The 27,348-nt window shown below is 47.7% G+C and overlaps 1 protein-coding gene across 14 annotated transcripts in view; it reads right to left on the bottom strand.

Annotated features, from left to right (window-relative positions):
- EVA1C (eva-1 homolog C) overlaps positions 1 to 27,348 on the bottom strand; it is a 117,741-nt gene that overhangs the window by 31,046 nt on the left and 59,347 nt on the right. For 5 of the 14 annotated variants that reach the window (XM_023630023.2, XM_023630015.2, XM_023630014.2 and 2 more), the window contains 4 exons: positions 21,429 to 21,572; positions 12,921 to 13,001; positions 11,400 to 11,489; positions 2,912 to 3,480 (listed from right to left, as the gene is read on the bottom strand). In XM_023630023.2, coding sequence (XP_023485791.1) covers positions 3,104 to 3,480; positions 11,400 to 11,489; positions 12,921 to 13,001; positions 21,429 to 21,572 — 692 coding nt within the window. In that variant the 3' untranslated portion in view covers positions 2,912 to 3,103. Of the gene's footprint in view, positions 1 to 2,911; positions 3,481 to 11,399; positions 11,490 to 12,920; positions 13,002 to 21,428; positions 21,573 to 27,348 lie in introns of those variants that run through there. The other 9 variants (XM_070252509.1, XM_023630021.2, XM_023630018.2 and 6 more) reach the window with 6 other exon arrangements.

Here is a 27,348-nt window from a genome sequence, read left to right as displayed (position 1 = left end):
ACTTGGTAGGGCTGCCCTCCAGCTGCCTCCTTGGGGGTCCTGGGAGGGGTGTGCACCTGAGTGGGGGGTGGAGGGGAGATTCAGATAAGGGAAAACCCTTCAGCTGCCACGTTCTATTCAGCCCCAAGAAGACGGTCATCAGACGGACGGTATTTGTGTTCGCGGAGCCAAGGAGACACACAGCTTGGGAATTGGAAGTGGAGACAATGGGGAGAGGCTGCTCTGGGAGCTGGGACAAGACCAAAGGGTTCCTTGCTGGGCTCAGGGAATGAAAGGACAAGGATTCTCTTCAATGAGAACAAACTCCTCATGAAAAAGTTAAACAATGGAGCCACATGTTCACTTCTTCCTCTGCTGTGACCTAGAAAAGATTTATCTCTAACGACAGCTTTAAAACGCGTCCTCCCCAACCCCATCGACGTCTCCCAGTACCCCACAGTATGGAGGACTCAGGTACCTGGACGTCCAGAGAATTTCAGCCTCTGCCCAAACCAACTCGGACTGTGTGTATGACATCTCTCCTGACCCATCCCCTACTCCCACCTTCTAGGGGGTCAGAGTAAGGGAAGGTCATTTTGAAACTGGCAGAAGCGGGAGGTGAAAGAGGGGATGTCGTTCTGACTCACTTTCCCTGATTCCCCCTTCCCTCTGTTGAATGGAAACTATGGACTTTCTCACCAACTCTGTCTGTGGTTGCTGTTTTGTGTGAAGTTTCACTGCTGTTAAAATACACAAGTGTTTACAGCAGCGCTATTCACAATAACCAAAAGTGGAGACAACCCAGATGTCCACCAACAGATGCATGAATGAACAGAATGCGGTATATTCATACAATGGAATATCATTCACCCATAGAAAGGAATGAAATACTGGTACATGCTACCACGTGGACGAACCTTGAAGACATCATGATAAGTGAAAGAAGCAGGACACAGAAGACTATATGTTGTGTGATTCCATTTAGATGAACTTTCCAGAATAGGCAAATCCATATAGAAAGCAGATCGGTGGTTGCCAGGGGCTGGAGGGAGGGAGGCGTGGGGAGTGGACCGCTTAATGGGTAGGGGGTTTATTTTCAGGGGCTGACAATGTTGTGCAACTCGATAGAGGTGGTGGTTGCACAGTATTGTGAATGTGAATGTACTAAAGGCCACTGAGTAGTGTGCTTTAACACGGCTAATTTGACTTCATGTGAATTTCAGCTCTGCTGTAGGCTAAATGTTTGTATCCTCCCAAAACTCACATTTACACCCTAATGCCCAATGCAATGGCATTTGGGGGTGGGGCCTTTGGGAGGTGATTAGGTCATGAGGGTGGAGCCCTCACAAATGGGATTAGTGCCTTTATACAAGAGGCTTCGGAGAACTTCCTGCCCCTCCTGACATGTGAGGACTCAGCCAGAAGGTCTTCTGTGAACCAGGAAGCCAGCTCTGACCAGACACCGAATCTGCTGGCACCTTGATCTCGGACTTCTCAGCCTCCAGAACTGTGAGAAATAAGTTTCTGTTGTTTATCAGCCATCTAATCTGTGGTATTTCTGCTCTAGCACCTTGAATGAACTAAGACAAACCGAATTTAAAAAACAAACAAGACTGCAGACCCCTCCCCATCCGGGCGACTGGGCTGGTTGCTGAGGGAGAGGCCCCCCAATCCACACCCACCATTCTCTGCATCCCTCTGATGGGCCCTTCACCCTTGGGACCTGGGGGACTGACAGAGAAATGCCTTCTCCCATATCAGTCATTGCTCAGGTTTCTGAAGGAACAGCTAGTATTTCTTGATTTCCCCACGACTAAGTCAGCTCCAGCCCTTTCTCTCATGTGACCTGGGCCCCAAGACTTAGCCTGTCAGCCTTCCATTGCCTCATCTCCACACACCTGCTTGCAGTATTGATGTGATGACGAAGTAAGATAAGGCAGGGAGAGCTCGTTCGTAGTGGGCATATAAGATCGCCATTACACCATCATTATTATACTCTAAGCCTCCTGTCACCAGGGGGAGCCTTCTAAAGGAACTCATCACCAGCTCTCCCGTCAGGAATCTCAGTTTCCTGAACGCCTCTTTCCTCTGCTCCCTCACCGGGCCCTCCTCCCCAATACGGTAGGATGCATTTTTTGCAATGGTTTGAAGGGTAACTCCACTGGGTCCTTGCCCACAGGACAGCTGGGTAATCTGGTTGATCGCTTGTACCACTTCTAGTGCTGCGGTTTTAAACTCTAAACCAGGAGTTGGCTAACATTTTCTCTAAAGAGCAAGAGTGTAAATATTTTAGGCTTTGCAGACCATACTTTATTTACAAAATCAGGTGGCAGGCCGAATCCAGCCTGCTGCCTGTTTTTGTACAGCTCATGAGCTAAGAATGGCTTTTACATTTAAAAATAGTTGATACAAAAAAAAGAGAAGACTTTATGACCTGTGAAACTTACATTCAAATTGCAGTGTCCATAAATAAAGCTTTATTGAAACACAGCCATGTTCACTCATTACGTATTAGCTATGGCTCATTTTGAGCTACAAATGGCAGAGATGAGTAGCTGTGGCAGAGACTACATGACCTGCAACGCCTAGAATATTCATTCTTTCCCTTTAAGAAAAGTTTTGCCAACTCTTGCTCTAAACAAATTATGTTAGGGATTAAAATCTACCATCAGTGAACATGCATTGACTGAACTCATGCTTGCTGTCGTGAATATTAGTATAATTCTTTCATGGATGTGGAAGGATCTTCTGTTTATGCAGCTGTAAAATAGGGATAATGGCACTATCTCCTGAGGTTGTTGTGAGGATTAAATTACTTAATACATGAAAAGCAGCTAGGACAGTGCCTGGCATTGTTAAGTGCTCAATAAATGTAAACTCTAATTCTGTTAACACATAGACATGAATTTAAATAAATACAGAAAACGAAGACTTCTTCCCTCCTCATTTATTTTGAAATGTGTAAACAGTTTGAAATGTCCCTTTGATAGCTTTCTGGCTTCATCAGTATTGAATGACATGACAACTTCTCCTTCATAGAAGGTACGAGTGAAACAGGACCGAAGGAGTGTTTTGGATCCTTCCCTCTTCAGAAAGTGTGGTCGCATCGAGATGCAGCGGGTTTTCAGTAGAACTGGCCCATGTTTCTGGGGAGTGAAGTGTCCAAACCACTGTTCATCCATATTTCCTGGATGATTTGCTCCCTGCGCTCAATCCTTTCTGCTAGCTCTGCAGCCTCTACAGAACTGTAGACGGGATACGAAGTCCTACAAAACCCCGACAGTTCCCCTGGAAAATCGGAGTCAGAGGAGTCCTCCTCCCCTTCTTCATCCTCACTGTCCTCCTCAGCCTTGTCACTTCCTGGCATCAGGTGCTCCCTCGCCAGCTGCAGCTCCTGGAAGTCCTTGGTACAGGACACTCTGATGACCAAGGCACACAATGTGAGCGCCAGCCCGATGCAGACACTGGACACGAACAGCAGGGCAGCTCTCTCGGGGTGGGCTGTGGGGGGAAGAGGACACGTCAGGAGCTGGGAGGAGCTGTCAGTCTTCGCAAATCCAAAGTCTCACAGAAACAGATGTCTGCCCAGGCAGGTGGCTAATGCAGAATGCCAGTCCTGGACAGGATCTTTGAGACCATCCTCACCTAACTGATCATATACCCCCATGGATTAAAGAAAAATGGTTTTCAGCACATCTAGTCAATATAAGTATGTATATGTGAGAACGTATAGAGGGACTCAGAAGCTGGTTCCCTTGAGTTCAAACTCAGATCCGCCACTCATTAGCTCTGTGACTTTCAGCAAGTTGCATAATCTCTCTGTGCCTCAGTTTCTTCATCTCTAAAATGGGGCTAATAGCACCTTCCTATTATAGAGTTGTTATGATGAAATGTATTAATTCCTGTAAAACTCTCAGAACACTCACTGACACATCGTAAATCCTCAACGCACTGTTAGCTACTATTAGTAGTAAATTATGAAAAATTAACTTACATATAAAGTATATATATGAATGTAAGTACTAATATAGTAGATGTCAGCAAAGCTTAATTTCTTTTAGATTAAAAAATAAATATACATAAAAGTTCTGGTAGTTTTTCCTACATCTAAAGGAAATCTATTGTATAATAATAATAGAAATAGAAATTGTGCTAATTTGCACCATGTACCCTGCCCTGAATCCTTACACATATTTAATCCTTACATTAATTCCACACGGAAAGGACTATCATTCTTCCCATTTTTCAGCTGTGTACCCCTGAGGTGTCAGCACTCCCACTTGGGGAAATAACAATCCAGCTAACGCCCTCACAATATAGATCAGGAGTTGGCAGACTTCCTGTCAAGGACCAGAGAGCACGTATTAGCCTTTGTGGGCCACACAGTCTGTTGCAACTACTCAGCTCTGCTGATGTAGCAATAGGCGATACCAGTGTGGCTGTGTTCTAATAAAACTTTATTGACAAAATGGTCCATGGGCGGTAGTTTGCAGACCCCTGATATAGAGGCTCAAGCTGAGGCCCAGAGGGCAAGCCACTGCCCGAGGTCAGTTGGCCTCTTGAGTCCGAATGAGGACTGGACCCCAGATCTCGAGCTGTGAGCTGCTTGTGAGGTGTGCATTTGGAACCACCGGCACTTGCTTGGTACGTCTCAGCTGAATGGATCCTCCTCCGGGCACACTTCCCTCCATTTTACTGAAAGCAAAAAATGAAGACTATTGTCTTCGCTGCCTCTGTCCTTCCCCAGAGGTGCAGACTGGGGTTTCAAAACTGGAGGGTGGTTAAGTTTCATGGACAGGCAAGGGATCCAGCAGTGTGATCTGCTGGGAGAGATCTAAGTGGGACACGTTATCTTCTTGAAACTGGAAACCTCCCCAGTCGGCTCCTTCACTTGCAGCTCGGAGTCACTGGTGGAGTTACTGGACTCAAATATGTCGTTCTTTGTTGTCATCGCCCCTACTGGCACAATCTCATCACCCTCTTAAGACACAGACGTCTTAGTTCAAATCGATTTTGGCCGGGCGAGGGGCAGTTGTGTTTAGTGCTACTGTTAACAATATATTTTTCCTGAGGGACATGGTATTTTGAAGATTTGGTCAAATAGAGCCACATATCCTTTGTGAGAGAAGGAAGGGCTATTTTCATTTTTGGGAGTGGAAGTAGAATGGGGACTGGGGACACTGGCATTTTAGACAAAGCCCTTAAACCATAATATGCAAAATGATTACCCGGACAGGCGGGTGACTATGGTTATTGTACCTCTTCCTTCCTTCCTCCCCTCCCCTCCCCTTCCCACCTTTTCCCTCCCCTCTCTTCCTTCCTCTCTCCCTTCCTTCCTTTCTTTTTAAGGACCCCAGATGGGCAGAATTAAATTAATCATAATCCTTAGCGTGTGACACATTCTCTTCATTGGTCAATACACGGCCCTTTTTTATTTAGTTAATTAATTACCTTTAATTCTGTAATCAGCCCTTGGGTTGTGAACGAGCCCCCGCACGTGGGAGCTGGGGCCTTGGCAACCACCTGTATCTAACCTGTGGGTTCCCCCTCCCCCCAACCTCCTCCCATCAAGGGAACTACCACCTGAATTTCACAGTCATCACTCCCGTGCTTGCCTTTTTATATAGTCTACTGCACCTCTATGTATTCCTGAAAACTTCATGAGAAGGGTATCACATTACAGATAGTGTTTGCGACTTGGTGTTTTGGGTTTTTTAAAAACTTAATATTATGCTGCTGTATACTATTCCACTGTCTTGACTACACCATAGTTTATTCACTCACTCTCCTGCTGGTGGGCGTCTGGCTTGGTGCCGGGCTTCAGCCATGTGGACACTAGCTCTGAACATTCTTGCTCGTGTCCCTGGTGGACACGCACAAGTTCCTCTAGGATACTGACCCGGGAGGGTAACTGGTTGAGTTTTAGGGTATGTGGATTTTAGGAAATACTGCCAAAGTGGTTTTCAAAGTTACTGCAACATGTGAGGATCCTGCAAATCCTTGTCTTCTCCAGCACTGGGTGCGGGCAGACTCACAAATGTTTTCTAATCATCTGGGGAGAAACTTATATCTTACTGTGGTCTTGGTTTGCATTTCCCTGATCCCAAGTTACGCGTATATTTCCTCAGATGGTTGTGTATTCCCTCTTCTTAAAATGCTAGTTCACGTTGCATGCTCATTTTTTTCTATTAGGTTGTTTGTGCTTTTCATCTTACATATAAAGAACACATATAGTTTCTCTATGTTCTCAGTGATAATCATTTGCCAGCATATATATTGTGAATATCTCCTGGTGAGTGGCTGGTGTTTTCACTTTCATTAACGTGTCTTTTGAGCTAGTGAATTCATCTGAAAAAGAGCCGTGATAATGCTGCTCTTCTCCACCTTCCCTGCCTCCCGCTCGTCTCCTCGCTCCTCTCTTGCCCCTTTCGTCTGTCTTCCCCGCTGTGGCCATAGCAATCTCTTTTTTTTTTTTTTTAAAGATTTTATTTTTTCCTTTTTCTCCCCAAAGCCCCCCAGTACATAGTTGTATATTCTTCGTTGTGGGTCCTTCTAGTTGTGGCATGTGGGACGCTGCCTCAGCGTGGTTTGATGAGCAGTGCCATGTCCGCGCCCAGGATTTGAACTAACGAAACACTGGGCCGCCTGCAGCGGAGCGCGCGGACTTAACCACTCGGCCACGGGGCCAGCCCCCCATAGCAATCTTTTTAAAAATGCACATCGGATCACATCATTGCCCTACTTAAAACCTATACATGGTCCCCCTCCTCTCCTAAGCTATAAATCAAATCCTAACCACAGACTGTGAAGTTTGCTATGACTCGGCCCCTTCCACTCTCCCCAAGTTCAACTCCAAAGACTTGTCCCTTCTACTTTCTGCTCTCTCACCACACTGGCCTCTTTCTGTTCCTCACAGGGGCCAGATGACTTCACACCTTGGCACTTTCACACTGTCCCTTTTGCCTGGAATGTTCTTTTTCCCTCTTCATCTAGCCCTCTGCCCACATCCCCAGTCTAGGCCAGATCCCTTGTCATTGGGTCTCATAGCATTTTCAAGGTCACTAAATCACCAAGCGTGTGTCATCCTTTTTCTCCCCATAGAATGCAAGCTCCATGAGGGCAGGGGCGAACTGCCTTGTTCTTTGCCAAGTCCCCAGTGCCTAGTGCAGAGCAGGGATTATACAAATATCTGCTGAGTGCACGGAGGCATCACGGATCTAAAGCACTAGGTGTGGTGCCCAGTGGATGGGGCTCCATAACATTAGCTGCCTTTCTTCCTGTCTCCCTCTTCTCCTCGGAGGTGGGGGTCTGCATTCTACAGCCAGGAGAGCTTCTCACTCATCAGACACTCCATGCCTCTTGGCTCAGGTACACCTCCTGCCAAATGATCACTCTCTAGGCCATGTCCACACCAGGTCTGCTGAGATCCAGTGATCAAAGATGGAGAACACGGGCAACCCTTGGCAAGCCCATTGGAATGAAGCTTCCAAGTCATCTGAACTGACTATTTTGAAGTCACAGAATCATCAGACGTTAGTGAGATGGAGCCTGGAGGTGAGCTGGCCCAAATCCTCCTGTTGCAGCTGTTTCACTTGTCCAAGGCCACCACTTGGCTGGGGCCCCCAGGTCAAGCCAGGGCTCTCTCCACGGCCCCAGGCTTTATACTAAGGGCACATCATCTGTTTTCTAGAATCAACTGGACCACTTCAGGCTTTGGCAGCTCCTTCTCCTATCATATATTCTGGAAAAATAAAGGAGTTATTCTCCCTGTGGTTAAACAAAATCTTCACACTGTTCTTGTTGGTATTGTTCTCCAGTTAGCCTCAGTCCATCACAGGCTCAAGTAAATGACTTTAACTTCATCAGCTGTAAGTCCTCGGGAATCTCCCAATGGTGGCCCATGGCCTTTAAGGCCACTTGAACTTTAGATCTCTGGTCTGGAGCCAACACACGCTCCAGCTCAAACTTATTTGTGTCCAAGTAAGACACCGAGACGCCAGGGTGAGGGTCCCACCTCCTGGGGCCCTGCTGCCATCAGGTGAAAGCACAAAGTATATTGGCCCTGGTCTGACAGCACTTAGGGACGTGACCATAACTTTCTGTCATGGAACCAAAGATTAGAGACCGTGGGAACACATCAGAACCCACACCTCTGTGACAAGGCGGTGCTGATTTCCAATTGTCCTCCCTGCCAGGGATCATGTAACCCTGACTTTGGAATGTGTTATTATACTTCTATTTCAGTGTGGGTTTGTCTGATATCCTCGCGTTCCCTTCACATACAACAATGATGCCTCCCAATTCAGGAGAAGCTCTGCTTTCTTACCCGTGGCCCCAGTTACCCCACGCCGCCTGAGAGCCCACAGCAAGCTCTGCCAGGGGCTGAAGACTCACATGGGCCCAAGGAGGGGCAGCGGCAGAAATAGCAGGCCTCGAAAGACACGCCTGCAGGCACATTGAGGTGAACACACAAAGATGTCAATAAAACACTAGTGACGGGGACTGGGAGACATCACGTTCTGAGCAAGACCTCTAAATAAGTCTCCTTAGGCACAATCTGCTGGGGGATAATGGCTGAGCCAGCTAGTAAGCTGCCTTCCAAGAACCTCCAACACACACACACACACACCTCTCTTTCCATCTCTCTAATTTCAAAATTTTTCTATTTATTTATTTATTTATTTATTTATTCATTTATTTTGTGAGGAGGATTGGCCCTGAGCTAACATCTCTTGCTAATCTTCCTCTTTTTGCTGAGGAAGATTGGCCCTGACCTAACGTCTGTGCCCATCTTCCTCTATATGTGTGGGATGCTGCCACAGCATGGCTTGATGAGGGGTGTGCAGGTCCATGCCCGGGATCTGAACTCAAGAACCCTGGGCCACTGAAGCAGAGTGTGTGAACGTAACCACTACGCCACTGGGCCTGCCCCTCAAAATTTTTCTATGAGCTTCTTCAGACCCATGACCTAGAATCTAAAAAGAACTCAAGGACTACGTCTACTATTGAGATGACAGTAAATTCAAACACTCCTGAGAAGGCGTCTCGACGGCCCAAAGAGAAACCATTCCTAGGGACTTCTGGGCATTCTCATGTCCATTCTGCCAACCTCTATGTTTCGACATCCCAGGACAAGTGCCTGGATTTTGGTTTCTAGGCCACTTGTCCCTCACAGGCACTTGGCTGCACGAATGGGTCAAAGCCACTTGCAGCCTGACCTGGGGGATGGGATTCGCTCAATCTACTGACTATTTAACAGGTTTCGCTGAACCTGCCCTGCTCACTCCCGGCTCCCAGCTGCTCCTGCCAGCAGCCTCTCCTTCAGACAGGCCTCCTCCTCGTGGCTGGAGGAGAGGAATGTGCCTAACCATCCCCCAATACAGCCAAATAACAGCCCATCACGTCCTTAAACTTCTTGAAAATTAAATAGCTACAAATAGCAAATGAGATGATAATAAGGCACAGGACACATAGCTCATGACACCAGATGGGGACCCATCATCCGGTCATTCACTAACGACTCACTGTGCGTCTACGCTGTGCCAGCACGCTCCTGGGCACTGGGACATGACAGTAACTCAGATGACAACCATCTGCCCTTGACTCGCTTACTGGCTCGTGGAGAGATGGGCACTTCACAAATACACCTCTCCTGTGATTTCTGGGAGTGATGAGCATGTGAAAGGAAAGAGGGATGGAGGGAAGCTAATTTGGACAACTCCGGGTCAGGAGGTTTCTGTCCCTCACAATTCCAAAGGGCATACTTCTTGCTCAGAGAAGCCAGAGCACAGGTCTTGTATCTGCCGAGTCCAAATCCTGGCCCTGTCCATGTCCACACTGTGGCCTCAGGCAAATGGCTCAACTCTTCTGACTCTTAGCTTCCCTATGTGCAGAACGGGGATCAGAGTCCTCTCTCTCAGGTCATTACCATGGACTGAATTGTGTCGCCCCCCACGCCCGCCCCCCAAATTCATGTGTTGAAGCCTTAACCCCCAGTGTGACTGTATTTGGAGACAGGACCTCTAAGAAAGTAATTAAGGTTAAATGAGGTCATTAAGGGTGGGGCCCAGATCCGACAGGATTAGTGTCTTTATAAGGAGAGACACAAGAGCTTTCTCGCGCCCTCTCTCTCCCCCTGCCATGTGATGACACAGCTGTCTGAAAGCCAGGAAGAGAGCTCTCTTCAGACACTGAATCTGCCAGGACCTTGATCTTGGACTTCCAGCCTCCAGAACTGTGAGAAAATAAATATGCGTTGTTGAAGCCGCCCAGTCTATGGTATCTCATGGTGGCAGCCTGAGCCGACCAAGACGGCTACTGAGAGGAACTGACAAGGCCCAGCGTGGCCACAGCTCGGTAGGCAGCATCCTCATTACTCCTCTTTGTCATTCTCTGTGTGGAGGATTCTCATGATGCCTTTCCTCCAAGGAGAGCTCAGGGTCTTTGAAAATATGGGGATATTTTTGACAATAAAAATCCTGACATCTCTTAATGTTGACAATTATTAGGAGCAGCAAGAAATGGAAGGGTGGTTAGAAAAGCGAAGATGCTCAGAGGAAATCAACAACGACACAGGGAGGAAAGTTGACGAGGGCAATGGAGGCATAGAGGACCCCGACTGTCATCTCCTTCTCCTGTGTTGAGATGCTTCCTTTGGTCTTTCTTCTCCTCTGAGGAAGGGTCACCCCAAACCGCCCCAGCCCAGGCAGGCCTCGAATAGTAATGCCCTAATGCATCCTATGAACGTGCATTTTACGAAAGGCCTCTGAGGTTGTGGCCGCCCTGAACAGTCAGGCAGGCACGGGCGAAACTTGCAGAGTCGACATTCCAGCATACGGTCCATCCTCAGGTGAGCAGAGAAGGTGGGGAGAAAGGATGGCATGCAGCAGCCTCTCGCTGACAGCAGTTTTGGCTCTGCTCATTAAGGAGGGCTGAGTGTGACCCTCGCGGGGAAGATTACCAGGGGAAAGCTTGGCAACCATAAGTAACTCTGGTGACTCAGAAAGGGACTCTGCCTCCACAGGGCACCACCTGTTTTGTTTACTAAGTGGTCTTGGCTCAATTTTCTTCCAGCCGAGGGTGGAATTCAATAATCCTCTGCTCTTCCCAAATTTTAGAGCTGGGAAATGCATTCCTCGGGTTCCAACTTTTCAAAGCAGAAAATACCCATGGAGCCCACCTCCCAAACAGGGTGACCTTTCCTGTTCGCTTCCTCCCTCCCTATGTGGTTCTGCTGTTGGCAGCCCAGTTGGCCATTCCTGCACCCGAATTCAGGCCTCTGTGTTTCCAGATCTTAGAAGACTACAGTTGCCATGTCAAACTTAAAGTCATTTTTCTTTAGCTATCTGAGCATTGTAATGACACAGTGCATTTGTTAGTTAGACATTAGTAAATCCATTAGCCTGGAGTCATTGACCTACCTCTAATGTAAGCAAATGCTGCCAGAGAGTTGCTAACAATAACTCCGTCTTTCCTCAGAACTCTCGAGTTGCTTGGGTCAAAGTTTATACCTGTTTCATAAAAAATGCAAGACCGATTAGTCACAGCTGGTCACAGTATGCCTTCTGCTCCTAATCTGGGACTGCCATAATAAATAAAAAGTCATGGAAATCAAATAAATGTGCCTCTGGTTAAATTACGGAAGACAAGGCCAGGAAGAACATTTAGTAAGTAGTCTCTGAAAATATTAAGTGATAAAAGGGATTTGGAAATTCTACAATGTGTTGTTTTCAAGTTCAGGTGCCACTTACTCACTCCACTGCAGAAGGAACAAATTTACTTTCCCATCCCAAAGGCAGTGGCATGCATCATGCCTCTGGGAGGCCTACTAATGCCTTACTTAACCATGGAGCTGCTGTCTGCTCTGCTGACCATAGATAACAAGGCCATAATTGTAAATTACGGAGGGAGGTCGCAGCTACTTCTTTTGGAAATGGCAGCAAAATGCACAGCAGACCTGGTTTCAGATGCCTGATTAAACTGCCATGAGGGAGCTGCGTGAGTTCCTGATGGGGCAGCCTAAGGGCTCTGGGGACCCCTGGAGGCCCCTGGGAATGTCAGACAGGGCAGAAGCCCCCTAGGAAGGATGGCACGGAGCTCTCAGGCCTCCACTGTAGGGGCACCAGGGTATTCATGGGATCCGGGCGGGAACTCTGTTAGAAAGAGCAGTGGGCTGGGATGTGCAGAGCCTGGGGGAAAGCTGGAGGGGTGAACTGGAAGAACCCGGAACATTGACAATACTAATCGCTAAGCTTTGAGACTAGGGGTGAGTTCTATTTCTTGGTGCTTTCCTGTGTTTTCCACATCAAGCATACTTTACTTTTATACTTAGGGGGAAAAGACCACATAAATGTAATAAAAGTGATACAAAACAAACTCTCAACATGCAAAGCACAGTGTCTTAGATGGTTGCTCTGCGTCTATCTATAAAACCTACAGGGACCCTGAAGCTTCTATCAGGAGCCCCAGGGGTCTCAATTCCATTCTAGATTTGATAAGAAAGCCAAAATGCTCATCCTCCCCATTTCCAAAAGTGCAGTGAGAACCTAAGGGAGAAGGTGGCATGTGGATGAGGCCGGCAGGTCCAGCCTGGGCCTGGCCACTCATGTTCCTAATAGGAGCGTCTTTCCAACAAGCTCATCGTAGAACCCAAGAACCCCCAATTTATTGCTGCACACGTCTCTTTTTCGAAGTGACTTTTCTTTTAGAAAATAAGAGGGGAACAGAAGGAGGATTTAGTCACTTATAATTTAAAAAACAAAACAAAATGTTGGCCACCATTTGTAACTGTTGGCTACAGCACTACCATTATCAGAGCTGGTAGCTCAAACACAACTCCTGACACCCCCTTTCATCCTAACCAATGTGCACCCGACTCTGGTCCCATGGGGCTGTTTACCTTCACTTAAAGAGAAATGCTGGGAGTAAGCCATAAAAATTACCATATTCACCATCTTTCTGCTTCAAAGAAGGTTTTAGGTTAGCAACAGCTGGATCAATCGCTGTGAGTATGTTCTTGGGAACTAAAAACCAAAAAGAAATCTTTGAAATACATTGTACACTTAACATATTTTTTAAATGCAATGTAGATAAGATTTAAAAAAATCAATTTTCCAATCAGTCCATAAATCACTCACTCTACTTGTTAGATACACTCACACAAACACCAGTGGTAACTGTGTGATCATCAAATGTCCAAGCAAGGTAAACTTTCAGGCCAATTTTGAAGTATTAAAAAAAGCAATATGGGGCCGGCCCGGTGGCACAACGGTTAAGTGCGCACGTTCTGCTTCGGGGGCCCGGGGTTCACCGGTTCAGATCCCGGGTGCAGACATGGCACTGCTTGGCAAGCCATGCTATGTAGGCGTCCCACATATAAAGTAGAGGAAGATGGAGATGGATGTTAGCTCAGGGCCAGTCTTCCTCAGCAAAAAGAGGAGGATTGGCAACAGACATTAGCTCAGGGCTAATCTTCCTCAAAAAAAAAAAAAGCAACAACATTGAGAACAAGTAAACAAGATATGGTTTATCTATCCAATAGAATAATATTTAGCAGAAACAAGGAATGAAGTACTGGGACATGCGACAACAAGGATGAACCTCAAAAACACGACGCTCAGTGAAAGAAGGCAGACACAAAAGACCATATATTGCATGGTTCCATCAATATGAAATATCCAGAAAAGGTAAATTTATGGAGACAGAAAGTAAATTAGTGGTTACCAAGGGCCAGGCGTGGGAACGGGGAGCTGACTGCAAATGGGCATGCAAGAACTTTTGGGGGTTGTGGAAATGTTTTAAAATTGGAGTGTGGTGATGGCTGCACAGCTCTGTAAATTCACTAGAAATCACTGAATTGTTTTTACTTAAAACAGGTGAATTTTAAGGTATGTAAGTGACACCTGAATAACGCTGTTAACTGTCATCACGCACTTCCCTGAGATACAGTGAAACCAAATCACTGTAACCCACTCAGAGCCCACCAGCAACAACTCTGCTTTTTACCCACAGCCCTTTAACTCCTTGCTTCCATAATAAGCCTGAAGAGAAGTCTAAGATTCCGTGCTACAATGATCCTCTAAGTATTATAAGAAAGGACAATAGAAAGATGAGGAGAGGAGGGCAGCGTAACAGACTCCTTTAGAAGGTGGCGAAAGAGTCTGCTGAACTGACCCTAAGAATAAACCATCCATCTCAGCATCCCCAGGCAAAGGGGACAAGATGACAGCTCCAGCTGAACCTAACCCGGACGGCAAAGCAAGAATTCCGAATGCCAAACGCACTGCGGCCGGCTGGGAGAAGGGAGAGGAAAGCAAATATTTTTACTGCAGAAAATTGCTTATTTTTGTTTGTTCTTTATCCCAGCTGGTATCTGGGAGGAGTGGCAACAGGAAGCAGAAGTGAAGCCAATACAAACTGTGCAATTTCAACTGCACTCATTTTCTAAAAAGAGCTGGTAAGACGTCTTCAGCAGCAAGAAAACCTCATTTCCTTTCTCAAAGTGCTTAACCAAATTCTTTTGGGGATGTCCCAGGATCAACAACCAGAGAACATTCCTAGATGGTGAATTTCCCACGTGCAGGAGGCCTGGCGCCTTCGTGCCCATCAGGACGAGGGGCACTTTCCAGGGCGGCACGGAGACGATGGCAGAGGCAGCGGAATCTATCCAGCGTCCCCGAGGGATGCCCCTTGGCGAACCACGCTGCTGATCCTGGGACCACAGCAGCGTCCCAGAGAGCTGAGCTGTGCCCCTGCAAATGCTTTCTGATGAAGCAGCCTCTCGAGAAGGACGGCCCTGATTCCTTGGCAGGAGTACGTCCCCCCTGCCAGGAGTGGCATCTCTTCCTCACGCCTGTCTCTTGGTTTGTCCTCAAGATATGGCCTGAGGAGGAGTGGCTCTCTGCAAATGCCGGAGGCTTTGCAGTTCGAGAAAGAGAAAGATCTTGGAGAGGAAGGGGCTTCTAGGATGAGCTTTGCAGAATAACCTGGCACCCAAGAGACTAAATTGCCTGTGTGTGATACACGCTCGTGTCAGAAAACTTGCCCATTTACTATGTAAAAACGGCTCTGATAGGGGGAGAATCTTTTAGGACCTTTAAAATAACCACAGGCGTCAACACACCTATCAGATTCTTCTATCTCCTTGTTTCAAGAATAAAGATAGGGGGGCCGGCTCCGGCTCCGTGGCCGAATGGTTAAGTTTGCGTGCTCCGCTGTGGCGGCCCAGGGTTCAGATCCTGGGTGCGGACATGGCACCGCTCATCAGGCCCCGTTGAGGCGGTGTCCCACATCCCACAACTAGAAGGACATGCAACTAGATATACAACTGTGTATGGGGGGGTTTGGGGAGATAAAGCAGGAAAAAAAAAAAAAAGATTGGCAACAATTGTTAGCCCAAGTGCCAATCTTTGAGAAAAGAAATAAAGATTGTGAGGACATTTCTCTTAAAAAAAAAAAAAAAGAATAAAGATGGGGACTGGGGATGTGATTTATGACAATCCCTCAAATGCACCCCTCTCCACTTTAGACACATTTATGAAGATGCGAGCAAACCACTATTCATGAGCTTCTAATAGGTGCAGGAGTCTGGGCATTTAAACAGCGCATCTTGCCCCATCCTCACAGTGACCCATTCCTGCAGGTGGGAAAACTGAGGCTCAGAGATGCGCCATCCACCTGGGAAGGGGCAAAGCGTCAACTCCTGGTCTCGCTCACACATGCCTTGATCTTTCCGCGATGTCGTACTGTCCACGGGACGTACGGGAAACAGGACTATTTTAAAGGATTATGAAGATGGAAGAGGGCTTCCCACTCAGGCAGTCCCCCTGAGTCCGTTTAGGTGAAACCAGAGATGATGATTCTATGGACTTGAACGGTTTGCTAAATTTGGGCAGGGGCTCCCCATTGGAAGCTTTTTTCCCTGAATAGATCTTCTGTGTGAAGCTTGGGTCAGTGCAGACTTTAAGAGAACCCGTCGCAGACTGAACTTAGTGCCCAAAAGAATTCTTCACGTTAGAGACAAAAATGATCTCTGCTTAACTGCTCCTCCTTCTCAACAGGCGTCCAGGCCGCATGAGTACCTCCAGACCCTGGCATCCCACCCCCACCCGCTTGTCCCCAAATCTTAGCATCTCTCTACCCTCCTGCCCCCAAATTCTGGTACCACCATGCCTTCTGCCCCCAAATCCTGGCACCCATCCCCCATGCCCCCAAATTCTCGTACCACCATCCCTTTTGTCCCCAAATCCGAGCACCCATCCTTCCTGTCCCCAAATTCTGGTACTACCACTCCTCCTGTCCCCAGCTCCTGGCACCCAGCTCCCTGCCCCATCTCCAGGGAGGAGCCGTAAAGGCCCCAGGCTGAGGTCCACATGTTGCCCGTGCCTCTCAGGATTGTCAGCTGGGATGCTGGCTGTGCCTCTCTCTTGGTGACCCTGGAGGACCAGTGTGGCTCTGGATATGGAGAGGAGCCCCCCTTGCAGAGGTGAGGGGGAGAGCTGGCCAAGTTCTCTGGGTCTGCCTGGTCCTATTAGGAGGAAAGTCTAAAGTCCAGCATGTCCAAGTAGTGTGGCTAATGGTAAAACTTGGAGGGAAGATAGAGCGAGCGAGGACCTCATTTAGTCATGTGTTAAAGACTACTTACTCAGTGATGCAGGTCCCAACACAGTCAGTGACCAAGCGCTGGCTGCTCTGAGCGGTTTGACATCAGCCAGACCCGCTGCCTACAGTTAGAAAAGCACAAGGCCCTCAGCCTGGCTCATTCCCCCAGGATACAAGGCTGAAATTCCCCGCCCAGCCTAAAAGCTGTGGGGGAGCGAGCCCTGATTAAAGAAAGCGCCATAAAATAGGAGGAGTGTTCTTTTTTAAATGCAAATTGATTTTGTCCCCTGAGAAGACCTTTCAATGGCTCCCCATTGCCCTCAGGGACAAGGCAAGCCTTAATGGCCCATCCTCCAAGGCCCCTCCAGTCCCGCTAGGCTGCTCACCTCCCAGCCTTTGCCTCTGCTGTTCCTTCTGCCCGCCCTTCCCTCCTCCCCACCTTCACTCCGCTGACTCCTACACACTCCCTCTCACTTGGTTCAGTTGCCACCTCCCCTGGGAAGCCCTCCTGGTCCCCTGAGTCCCCAGAGCCTGAGATTCACCACATCCTATCCTATGGCCTGTGAGGGCAGGGATTGTATTGCTCACTGAAATTCCCCTGCCCCAACTCCCATGCCTGCATGTGGCTGGTACTCAATAAACACGTATGGCATGAATGAAGGCGAGGAGGCCACAGCACTCCCCCAGGTGGTGGTTCAGGGCCCAGTGAAGGCCAATGGCCTTCTGCCATACAGATGCTCACCCTTCCAGAATATTCTCACTAGTTGTGCAACAAGGGTGAGTCATGTGTGAGGCACCTCTGCCCTTCAGCCTGGGTCACACTGGAGATAGGAGGCATGTGTTGCTGTAGAAATCAGGGTCCCCACAGCAGGGCCTACTTGACACGATCTTGTCCCAGATGCACCCTCCCCCCAACCCACAGGGTGGGATGTCCCCTGGAGGGCACAGCAAGATTGCTGGGTAGAACAACAAAGCCTGGTTGGAAGCTGTGGTTGGAAGCAGGGTATGGAATAGACGCCTCTTGGGGGTGGTTCTTCCCTGACCCTCTTATGTAAGAGCAGCTTGACTTGGGTGTGGGAGGTGGGAGGTAGGGGTGGAGGTGGTGGGGTTGGGTGGGCTCCTCTCTGGCAGCCATGTTTATAACCACGTCACATAATTTCTGGCCAATGCTGATCAAACGAGGAGGGCTACCTGATCCCAGCCCAGTCAATTAAATATCCTTCTGTTAGAAGTTTGGAATGAAGATTGCGACACTGCAAGTCTTCGTATTGTTAGAACTGTAACATAAAAATCACTCAGGGCTTTGGAGGTGGCCAGGTGTCATCCAGCCCAGGTTTAGAGGAAGGCTGTGTCAGAGGGAGAGACAGAGAGAAAGAGAATAAGGAAGAGGAGGTGCTGTGACAAGCAGAGAAGAGAGACGCAAGAGACGGCTGCCGGTGCCTTGTGTTTCTGGCTTCAGCACCACCTGAGGTCCCACTTTCCTGCCCTGGCTTCTGGAGCATGGCCTTCTAGCCACTTGATACCTCCCCATGCCACCCTTCTTTTGGCTCAAACCAGCTCAAATTGGTTCCTTCATTCACATCCAAAGAGTCCTAACTAAGACAGATTCACTTAGAAGTGAATTGTCGACATCCTCTGGAATCTTCATATCACTCCGTATTGGTTTGGGAGAATTTTTGAAAATGTAAAATCTTTCAGGCCCACCTGATGATCTATAAAATATGCAGACATCGCAAATCATTTTTAATGATTCAGGTTTCACAGAGAAGAGCCATCTGGCAGGGAGGAAATATTTTTAAAATGTCAACCACTTAGAAGGCGATTAGGTGTCTGCTTGGGGCAGGGCACTAAATGGCCTCACAGTGAGAGTCACCCCTCCCTTTGGAATAACCCTTGAGGGACCACACTGATGGACAAGGAGGCACTTTCCAAGAGAGATGCAAAGAACACGCTCAACACCCCATTTCCTCCACGGGCCCACCTTCAAAACCAAGATGCAGCCCCCATCTCTGACCTCAGCCTTCTGTCCTCTAGTGGTCTCACTCAGATGCCTCCCTCTGCGATTCCTCAACCTCACCCAGACCCCTCCACTGACCTCCTACTTTCTCTTCTTCTCGCAGCCCCTCCTGTCTGCACTGGCCTCTTTCCCCAACTTTGATTCCACCATCCACCATTGTGATCACTCGCTTGGGAACACCCAACTCTAGCCCTCTCTCCCTCCTTTCTTGTTACCCAGTCAGTCTCTCCATGCCTGCTGTTGAGCAGCTGGCCTTGCTGGGGGGGAGCCACAGCACTGGGCAGAAGAGTGTCCCCGAGAACTTTGTGACCATTAACCTCCTGCCCCCATGGCACTTACTTCATACCTTCTCATCTCAAACCCCAGTCCTCACAGCGGATGAGCTCTTCTCATACTTACTTTGAGAAGACAGAGGCCATGCAATAGGAGCTCCAAGCCCTCCTTCATCCATTCCCAGAGCTTCTTCCGCCATGTTATGACAAGGGAAACACCCTTCCCGCCTCTACATGGTCAATCCCATCCCTCTCATCTTCTACCAGACCCCAATCTTTCCAACAGGCCCGGTCCCTTCAGCATCTCTAATGTGTCTATTTTCCAAACACTCCTCAAATCCATCCGACTTTTACCATGTCTACTAGCACGGCTCCAGTCTAAGTCATTGCTGTGTAAGTGGTGTAACTTGTCTCCCACTCCCATCCCACTCCAGCCCCTTCTCCACCCTACGGCCAGAGTGGGCTTTTAAGAGTCTGGTTATCATGATCGGATGACTCCCCTACTTAAATCCCTCCACTGGCACGGCCTCCCAGGACCCTGCCGGATCTGGTCCTGGCCCTCTCCAGGGCCACCTCACACCATCTTCCTCCTCACCAGCTCCTCTCCTCTCCCACTGAGCATCTCTGCACAAGCTGCCCACTCTCTGCTGGCTCAGTCTGCCCACCCATCAGAGCCCAGGTGCAAGTTCACCCTAGAGGAAGGTTCTCTTTGAAAAACTCAAAGCACCCCCCCTCAACTAAAGGAGGGCCCCTCTGCCCTTATCCTCCTGCAGAGCCTCCTGCCCTTTTCTGAAGCAGCATTTATCACAATGGGCAACGACAGATTTATGAGGTTACTTGCTTAACGCCTCTCTCTCTCCCCCAACCAATAATTCCACGAGGACAAGGACTATGCCTTTTTTTTTAACTACTGAATTCTCAGCACCTGGCAAAACCCGTGACACACAGAACATGCCCACAAAGTGCTGAGGGAAGGAGAAGAATCTGGAACTGGGATGAGCGAGCCCCAGGCCTTGAAAGCACGTCTTCCCGTCTTAGCTAAGAAGAGCCACAGCCCCAGGAACCGCCCCCCCCCATCCTTGGCACACCAGGAAATTCACCTTATTTGCAGCCTAAAGTCCCGCTCCTTCCACCTCAGCTGGAGAGCCCTGGAGTGACTAGAACTTCATAATGATTTATGGGGCCTCTCGGGGAACCTCAGCCAGGATGGGCTCCACACTACCCAGGGCGGCTCCGACGTGGGAGCAGGAACAAGGACTGAGAGGGCAGGTAAAATCAGGCTTCCTGGGACGTAAGTGCGGGTGCTGTTACTTTGGGAATACATTTACGTAGACGCTTCACTGTATCTACTGCAGCTTTCATATTGCAGAAGACAACGTTTTTAGCTCAAATATGAAACGGATGCAACAGAATATTACTAGGCCACAGAAAGGAATGAAGTACTGACATGCGCTACAATATAGATGAACCCTGAAAACATATGGTAGGTAAAGAAGCCGGGCAGAAAGAACTGAAAATTGTGCCATTCCATTTATATGAAATGTCTGGAAGGGGCAAATCCATAAAGACAGAAAGTGGATTGGGGGTTGCCTGTGGGGGGGCGCTGGGGGATGGAGGGTGGACTGGGAGGTGACGGTACAGGGTTTCTTTTAGGGATGATGAGGATGTTCTTTGATTGTGGTGACAGTTGCACAATTCTGTGAATACCCTAAAACCACTGGTTTGTATGCTATAATGGGTAAAATGCACAGTGTTTGAATTGTCTCTCAGTAAAGCTGGTACTGAAAACAAGAGGCTAGGGTTATCTGGTAGAAGGAAGAGGGGTTTCCAGGAGCACGGCTATCGGGTTCTTCAGTTACAGTGCTCTTTACTCTCCCTGTGTTTCTATGCCCATTTCAAAAAAAAAACAGTCCACCTGTCAGGATTGCAACCCAGAAATCCTCAGTACCCTCAGAAAACAACGAACTGCTGACTTGCTTTTAGGGAGCTTTAAAAACTGGAATTGGACGCACCAGGCATTTCATTTTATCTTCTGAAGACCCTAGGCAAACACAGTCACGCTGTCCTGTAACATTTTTAATTGTTTGAGGTAAGCATTTGATCTGTTGACTCAACCCTGTGGGCATGCAGATAATTGGCTGTTGGCAGCACAGAGAATGAGTCATTTAGGGCCTAAAAGCAGGGCTGGAGGTGAACCAGGAGCCAAACATCACTGCTGTGAACGTGCATGACAGACCCATAAACTTCAGCACCTCCTAAGAACCCAGAGAAAACCCACTATTCTCAGTGCCATCAATTAAACCCCATTTGTGGCTCTTTTCCGATTCTTCCTGTTTGCTGCCAATCTGATGGCACTAAGGGCTTTTAAATCAAATTTTGACCCAAGAAAATTCTATCGCTTATCTGATGTGAACGTCATAAACAAGAATAAAGGGTAGAAAAAGAGGTTCTTGAATATCTGGGACAACAAGACAGTTTGAGGAGTAGGGTCTTTGGACTTGTGGCAAGAAAATTCCTTTTGTCACATGACCACCTCCCCACAAGAGGCGGTGTACTCTTACCACAGGCGTAGGTGACGGTGAGGTATTTTTTTACTCCTGGCAGACAGGGGCTTCCGAAATGGTGGTTGTTGACAATGATTTTGCATCTCTGCTTCCCATAGCACCTCCTGGACAATACTTGCAAAGCCGAGTAAGACAAGCAGTCTGAAAGGCAGAAAACAGCAGCACTTTCTGTTACATTCCACCTATGGCCACCACGTAGCTTAGGTTATTTTCTGTAAACAAATACACTGAGCTGGATTCCCAAGCTCATGGAGATCATTTCTCTGATTATTTCCTGTCTCATTAGAGCCCCTGAGATGCTTTACCATATAAAGCATATCGGCTAAGTACCATAGAGGCAGAGCTGGCTTCCTGGGCATGTGCTAGAAGGGCCCTGAGCTTACTTGAATGCTCTGCGGCCACCATCTTGAAATTCCTACGTATTTTTGAATAAGGGACCCTATATTTTCACTTTGTACGGGGCCCCACAAATTGCATAACTGGCCCTGCATACAGAACAAGCAAAATACGTAGAACATGGAATGAAGATCTTATTTCTTTTATAACATTCAGCCCCTCTTCAAAATATTTTTTTTTTGTTTACTTTGAGAATCCATCTCCCCTCCATGAACATAAGCTCCATGACAGCAGACTATTTCTATCTTGCTCATCATCTAATTCCCACTGCCTGGCCCAGGACAGAAGCCCAATAAATAACTGATGAATGAATGAATGAATGAATGAAAGGAACCAATAAGCACGAGGCCACGTTTTTCAGCACCTTGGCACGATGTCACCACAATTAGTAAATATTAATTGAACACGTACAGAGGATGAGGCACTGTGCTCAGAAACACAAGTCGGAAGAAGTCTACCTCGCATTGGCAGGACGTGCAATGGAGCCGGAGAGACAAAACCCATATGTGTGACCCCATGTCTGATAATGTGAAACAGGGAGTGAGTGTCAACAGCGAGTGGTCCAGACAAGAGGTGCTGGGGTCAGAGGTGGGAGAGATTGCTGTGGACTGGAGTGGTCAAGACTGGCTTTTTGGAGGAGAGGGGCTTGGTCATGGGAGAAAGAGCAGGCAAGAGGGAAAGGTATAAACACCAAGGCAAGTGGCCAGAAGCACTCAAGGGGAGTCTAGAGGGCTGAGCATGAGCTGGAATAGCGGGTGTGGGCAGGAAAGCCACAGAGAATGAGCCAGAAAAGTAAAGTGGAGCAAGACTGAGACTGCCTTTGAAAGCTAAGTTAAAGACTTTATTTGGACTTTATTCTGCAAGCAACAGGGAGCCTAAAGAAATGACCTAATGCTATTGTCTTTTGGGGACAGTGTACAGGATGTCGTGGGAGAGAAGAGGCATAAAGGCAGGACATCAGTTCAGGAGCAATTTTAGTCATACACACTGGGAGGAGTTAAGGGCTTGAAGAGCAGGGCACGGAGAAGGAGAGAATTTTAGAGATTTTTGCAAAGTTCGGTTCACTTATAATAACAACTAACATGCCAGGCTCTGTTCTCGGCTCTTGCATGTTAGCTGATTTAATGCTCCCAACAACCCTATGAGATAGGCTGTTTATTATACAGTATCCCCCCTTGTCCACAGGGGGTACTTTCCAAGACCCCCAGTGGATGTGTGAAACCACAGAGAGTACCGAACCCTATATATCCTATGACAAAGTTTAATTTATAAATTAGGCATAGTAAGAGATTAACAAAAATAACTAATAATGTAATAAAACAATTGTAACAATATACCGTATAAAAGTTATGTGAATGTGGTCTCTATCTTATTGTACTGTCCTCACCCTTCTCTCGTGATGAAGTGAGGTGACACAGTGCCTACAGGAGGAGACGCAGGGAGGGGAATGACGTGGGCATTGTGATGTAGCATTAGGCTAATAACGACCTTCTGACTATTTCTCAGAAGGAGGATCATCTGCTTCCGGGTCGACCTTGGGTAACTGAAACCACGGAAAGTGAAACCATGGATAAAGGGGGAATGTTGTGTATATATTTAATTGTTTATTATATATATTATGGGTTGTTTATATAATAGATAATAGGTTGCTTATATTATAGACATATATACACATATATAAAAGGAAAAAATATATAAAATATCAATTTTGTGGATGAGAAAGCAGGCACAGAGAGGTTGCAGACCTCACACAGCTAGAGAATTAGAGGACAGTGGGGTGTGGACATGAACGCCTCTGAGCTCAGCTCTCCAGGTCTGCAGTGGAGGGTGGCTGAGGGACCCATCAGGATGATCCAGACCCTCAGCCTGGAGACTAGGAGACAGTGGTGCCCATTGCCAGGGATACTAGGAGGATGCAGTTTAGAGGACAAGATGATAAATTCACTTAAAAAAATACTGTTCTGCATTTCAGATGGGAGAGACCTTTAAAGAGAATGTCCATATCCAGCGATGCCCTTGGGAAGGTCATGCTGGAGAGGGTCATGCTCCCCTGGGCGGGACGGCCTGAGGGCTCATGCTGTGATAAAGCGGCTCAGGGAGAGTGGTGGGGTCACAGTGGCAGGGACCTGCAGTCACTGGACTTTTCCTGTGCCGTCTGCTCACTTCTTACAGATGACAAACTCCTCTGCCTTCTCAAACAAAAACTCTGTACTCCCCACATCCCTGAACCTCTCTCCAGCTTAATCTCTTCCCTTCACAGTCAGGCTTCTAGAAAGGGTCCTCTGTGCCCTGGCCTCCACTGCATCTCCTCCGGCCCACGTCCCATCCATTCCTCAGTGTGTGTCTGTCCCACACACGCCGTGACCACTGATCCCTTCCCTCAGATCATGGGACCTACTACTGTCCTGTCCAAGAGATGGGGGAGATCCTAATCCTTGCCCATCTCTGGAATTTTGGGACTCTGAACAAAAGCCCTCCCGGACCTCTGCTCCCTGGTGCCCTTCTCCCCACTTGTCGCTATCTCCTCCATCGCAGAGCCCTCTGCACACCTGCCCACCCACAGTGAGCTCCTTCCTGTACCTGGGCTCTCTTCTTCCACCTGCACTCTCCAACCTGGCCCCATGTCCATCCCGAACCTCAGAGAGCCAAGGACTCTCTCTCCCTTCAGCCCTGGCTCCTCCTGGAAACTCCACCCCATGCATGGATTGCCTTCACTCTCCTCCCAGAAACCTGTTGCTCCGCGTGTCCAGACCGTCTACACCGTATGCATCACATCCTCCCATCCCCCCTTGACAACCAAGCGCCCCAACCTAGCCCCGCTCCTCTCCTGCTTCCTGCTCTCAGGGACTGGTACCTCATCCTCCAAGGAGTCCCATCTGGAAGCCTCGGCTCTGTCCCCCTCCCTATGCCCTCCCAATCTGATGTTCTGGCTGAGAATAAGCCCTCCTCTCAGTTCCCAGCCTCAGCCGCAACCCTGTCACTTCTGCTGTCAGGCTTTTAACTGGCCTCCCCCTCCTTTTCCTCCCACTTCCAGTGGTTCTCCCCTTTGCCCTTCAATATCTTCTTTCTAATCACATCACTCCCCTACTTCAGATCCGGCCCCCACCCGCCCCGCCCTTAAGATCAAGCCCAGCTCCTGAGAATAGTGTGCAGGGCCCGCTGTGACTCACCCACCTTCCTCCTTTTAGCTTCCGTGGCAGCCACTCCTCTGCCCCAGCCTGTGTCCCCCAGGCTGCCGAGCTCACTGCAGCTCCAGAAGCCGGGCTGTGATCTTCGATGTCCCTACACCTCTGAGTAGACTCTTCTGCCACTTGGAATCCCCCCTCCCCTCTGTCCGCTCAGTGGTCACATTCTCCACCATCCCCACCCCCAGGTCACAGTTAGTCCTTTCCTTTTCTGTGCTTCCTCTGTTCCTTGTATAGCTGTTATCATGGCTCTACTTATTTTCTCATTTGTCTGTCTCCAGACTAGACAGGCAGCTACCGCTTACACAGGCCTGATGCTCAATGAATGCTCAAAGAATTACAGAGCAAATGAACAGAGGTGAGGCCCCAGCCTCCATCCCTTTTGAAACTCCTCCCGCCTTCTGATACCCTCACCACCAGGCGTTTGAGACAAGTGCTCAGAGGAAGAGTCTCGAAATGGTCACTTGGGAAGAGAGCAGAGGGGGTAAACCAGAAGTTGGGTCCAGGGGTGCACGACAACCAGCGGAAGGGAGCTGCAAGAAGGACTCAAACGGAACCGGAAGCCAGAGAAAATGCCCTGTCTTCACGCCATGTTCACTGCAGCATCCTTCACAAAAGCCAAGAGGGGGAAGCCGCCTAAGTGTCCATCAGTGGAAGAATGGATAAAACAAATGCTGTGTATACACACAATGGACTATTATTCAGCCTTAAAAAGGAAGGGAATTCTGACACGTGCTACAACATGGATGAACCTTGAGGACATTACGCTCAGTGAAATAAGCGAGTCACAAAAGGGCAAATACTGTAGGATTCGCTCACACGAGGGACTTAGACTAGTCAAGTTCATGGAAACAGAAAGTGGAACGGTGGCTGCCAGGGGCTGGGGGAAGGGAAAACGGGGAGTTATTATTTAATGGATAGAGTTTCAGTTTCGCAAGACCAAAAGCGTTCTGGAGATTGTTTGCACAACAATGTGAATATACTTAATGCTACTGAACTATACACTTAGAAATGGCTAGGATGGTAAATTATATGTTATCAGTTGTTTTAACTACGATTAAAAAAATGCCATGACTTAACTGTGAAGATTAAATTAACTAATTTTCATAAAGTGCTTCAAGCACTGCAATAAGTGTGAGCCATTGTTAACGAAGGGAAGGAGGAAGAATGAAGGGAATTAAGAATGCGATGGGATAGGAGAAAGCTACCAGATATTAATATCTACCAGATATTAAGACGTCATTAATGTACAGAAATGAAGACAGTGTTGCACCCCAGGATAGAAATATTACTCATGGACCAGAAGAAGGAACCTAGAGATTGAGCCGGGTGTGTATGGGACTGTGGTATTGGACAGGGGTGATGTGGCAGTGGCGGGGGGAACGGAGGGGGAGAGTGGCACATCTGGTTACCCACAGGAAAAAAGTGGGATTGAGTTCCCGTACAAAAATCAATTCCAGAAGGATTAAAGACTTACACGTGAAAAGCAGAACTTGAAGGAAAAAAACAGAGGATAACAATGTTCAGATCTTGGAAGGGGAAATGATTCCTTAAATACAAAAAGCACCAAGTGAAAAAAACAAAAGATTGATACATTTGACTACGTTAAAATTAAGAACTATGGGTCATTAAAACGCACCACAAAGAAAGTGAAAAGATAAGCCACAAATGGAGAGAACATATTTTCAATACATATAATCAAAAGACTTAGGGCTTCTGCAGATAAATACGAAACAGACAATCCAAATTTTTTAAATGGATGAAAGTCATGAACAGGCATTTCATAGAAGAGGAAACATATCTGATACACACATGAAAAGAAACTTAGTTTTAGTAGTAATCAGGGAAATGCAAATTAAGACCATAATGAAGATCTCATTTTACGCCTTCTAGATTGGCACAGATTAAGAAGCCTGACAATACCAAGTGTTGGAGAAGGTGTGGATCAGTGGACAGTCTTGAACACGGCTGGTGGGAGTGTTAACTCTCTCCGGAACACACACCGGCATCTTTTAAATATGAACATTTTCACACCCTAAGACTCAGCAATTTCACTCTCAAGAGTCTGCGGCCTACATATCCCTTTCCTGAAACCCTTTGGAATTCAAAATTCTTCCGATTTTAGAGAAGTAATCCTACGCATTGGGGCAGAAACTCATAGTCAAATACATTGTTATTTCTCCAGTGAAACATGCAAATATGCACATTAAGTGAGATAAATGAAGATGAATTAAAACTTCTAGTTAGTTCTGGTTGGATCAGGTTTTTCTGCCACATGAATTTTTTTTTAAAAAACTCTTGGTTTTTCAGAGCTTTTTGGCTTTCAGAACTGCAAT

The sequence above is a fragment of the Equus caballus genome, chromosome 26 (assembly GCF_041296265.1).
Source record: "Equus caballus isolate H_3958 breed thoroughbred chromosome 26, TB-T2T, whole genome shotgun sequence".
NCBI classification, from domain to species: domain Eukaryota; kingdom Metazoa; phylum Chordata; class Mammalia; order Perissodactyla; family Equidae; genus Equus; species Equus caballus.
The sequence above is the reverse complement of the archived record's forward strand: the minus strand, read 5'-3'. Positions and strand labels throughout refer to the sequence as shown.